The 1172-nt window shown below is 48.6% G+C and overlaps 1 protein-coding gene across 1 annotated transcript; it reads left to right on the top strand.

Moving 5' to 3' along the window:
* Positions 1-422: 422 nt before the first annotated feature.
* On the top strand, positions 423-755 carry LOC310799561 (uncharacterized protein; the record flags this gene model as incomplete). Its single annotated transcript, XM_083662155.1, has 1 exon — positions 423-755. The coding sequence occupies one exon, from the start codon at positions 423-425 to the stop codon at positions 753-755; it is 333 nt and encodes a 110-aa protein (XP_083518281.1).
* Positions 756-1172: the final 417 nt, after the last annotated feature.

The raw sequence follows: 1172 nt of genomic DNA, 5'->3' as shown, positions 1-1172 counted from the left end.
CCAATGGATGCAATTCTCTCAAATCAACTTCTAGCTTTACACAAAGCTCTGAAGTATTACTTTGTTGCCTTATTATATCTACTAGTGCAGTGCCCGTTCCCCCCATGCAGCACCCCCGTTGAGCCACCTGTCAATCACAGCCACAGATGTGTACACGTTGGAAGCGAATTTCTGAAAAATCGACCGTGGTTCGAAAAAATAAACGCCGCAATAACGCTCAGCGAAACTTCGCCGTTGGTATGCACGGTTGCATTGACTGATCGGAAAATATTATTGACGTGCGAATTACTCGCATGAAAAAAACGCTCCCGATGTGTAAGGACCTTAAGTGCCCTAACACGCAGCTTGTGTTAGATATAATTGTCTGAAACTGGTCACTCTTAAAGCTGAAGAACCCCCCCACCCCCCCACAAAGGTCAGTCATGGAAGATGAAATCGCCACACTGGTTGTTGACAACGGATCCGGCATGTGCAAGGCCGGTTTCGCCGGAGAGGATGCCCCTCGTGCCGTCTTCCCCTCCATCGTCGGTCGCCCCAGGCATCAGGGAGTGATGGTGTGTATGGGCCAGAAGGACAGCTACGTAGGTGACGAGGCCCAGAGCAAGAGGCGTATCCTGACCCTCAAGTACCCCATCGAACACGGTATTGTGACCAACTGGGATGACATGGAGAAGATCTGGCATCACACCTTCTACAACGAGCTGAGAGTCGCCCCTGAGGAGCACCCTGTCCTGCTGGCAGAGAGGCCCCCCTGAACCCCAAAGCCAACAGGGAGAAGATGACCCAGATCATGTTCGAGACCTTCAACACCCCCGCCATGTACAGTACGTTGCCATCCAGGCTGCGCTGTCCCTCATTCATTGTTTTCGGTTTTCTTTAGGGGGGTAAAAATATATCTTTCTATTTTACTTGATTTGCATTTTGCTTGTTCTCTTACATGAACTTTCACTTTGTGTGGAGAGTGTGCTCTACAAATAAACTTGCCTTGCCAGTTGCATTAGCAGAAATCTTTACTTTTGATTACCACCACCGACTCCAACCAAACGTCTCTGTTGAAATGTGGGTAAAGCATCCATTTCCCCGTCTATCTTAAACCTTTGTTCAATGAAACAAACAGTGATCTTCTTCTGTGGATTACAGGTATCTTCTACGCCTGTGGTGCAGTAGAGGGG

The sequence above is a fragment of the Poromitra crassiceps genome, assembly GCF_964638095.1.
Source record: "Poromitra crassiceps genome assembly, chromosome: 28".
Classification (NCBI taxonomy): Eukaryota; Metazoa; Chordata; class Actinopteri; order Beryciformes; family Melamphaidae; genus Poromitra; species Poromitra crassiceps.
The sequence above is the reverse complement of the archived record's forward strand: the minus strand, read 5'-3'. Positions and strand labels throughout refer to the sequence as shown.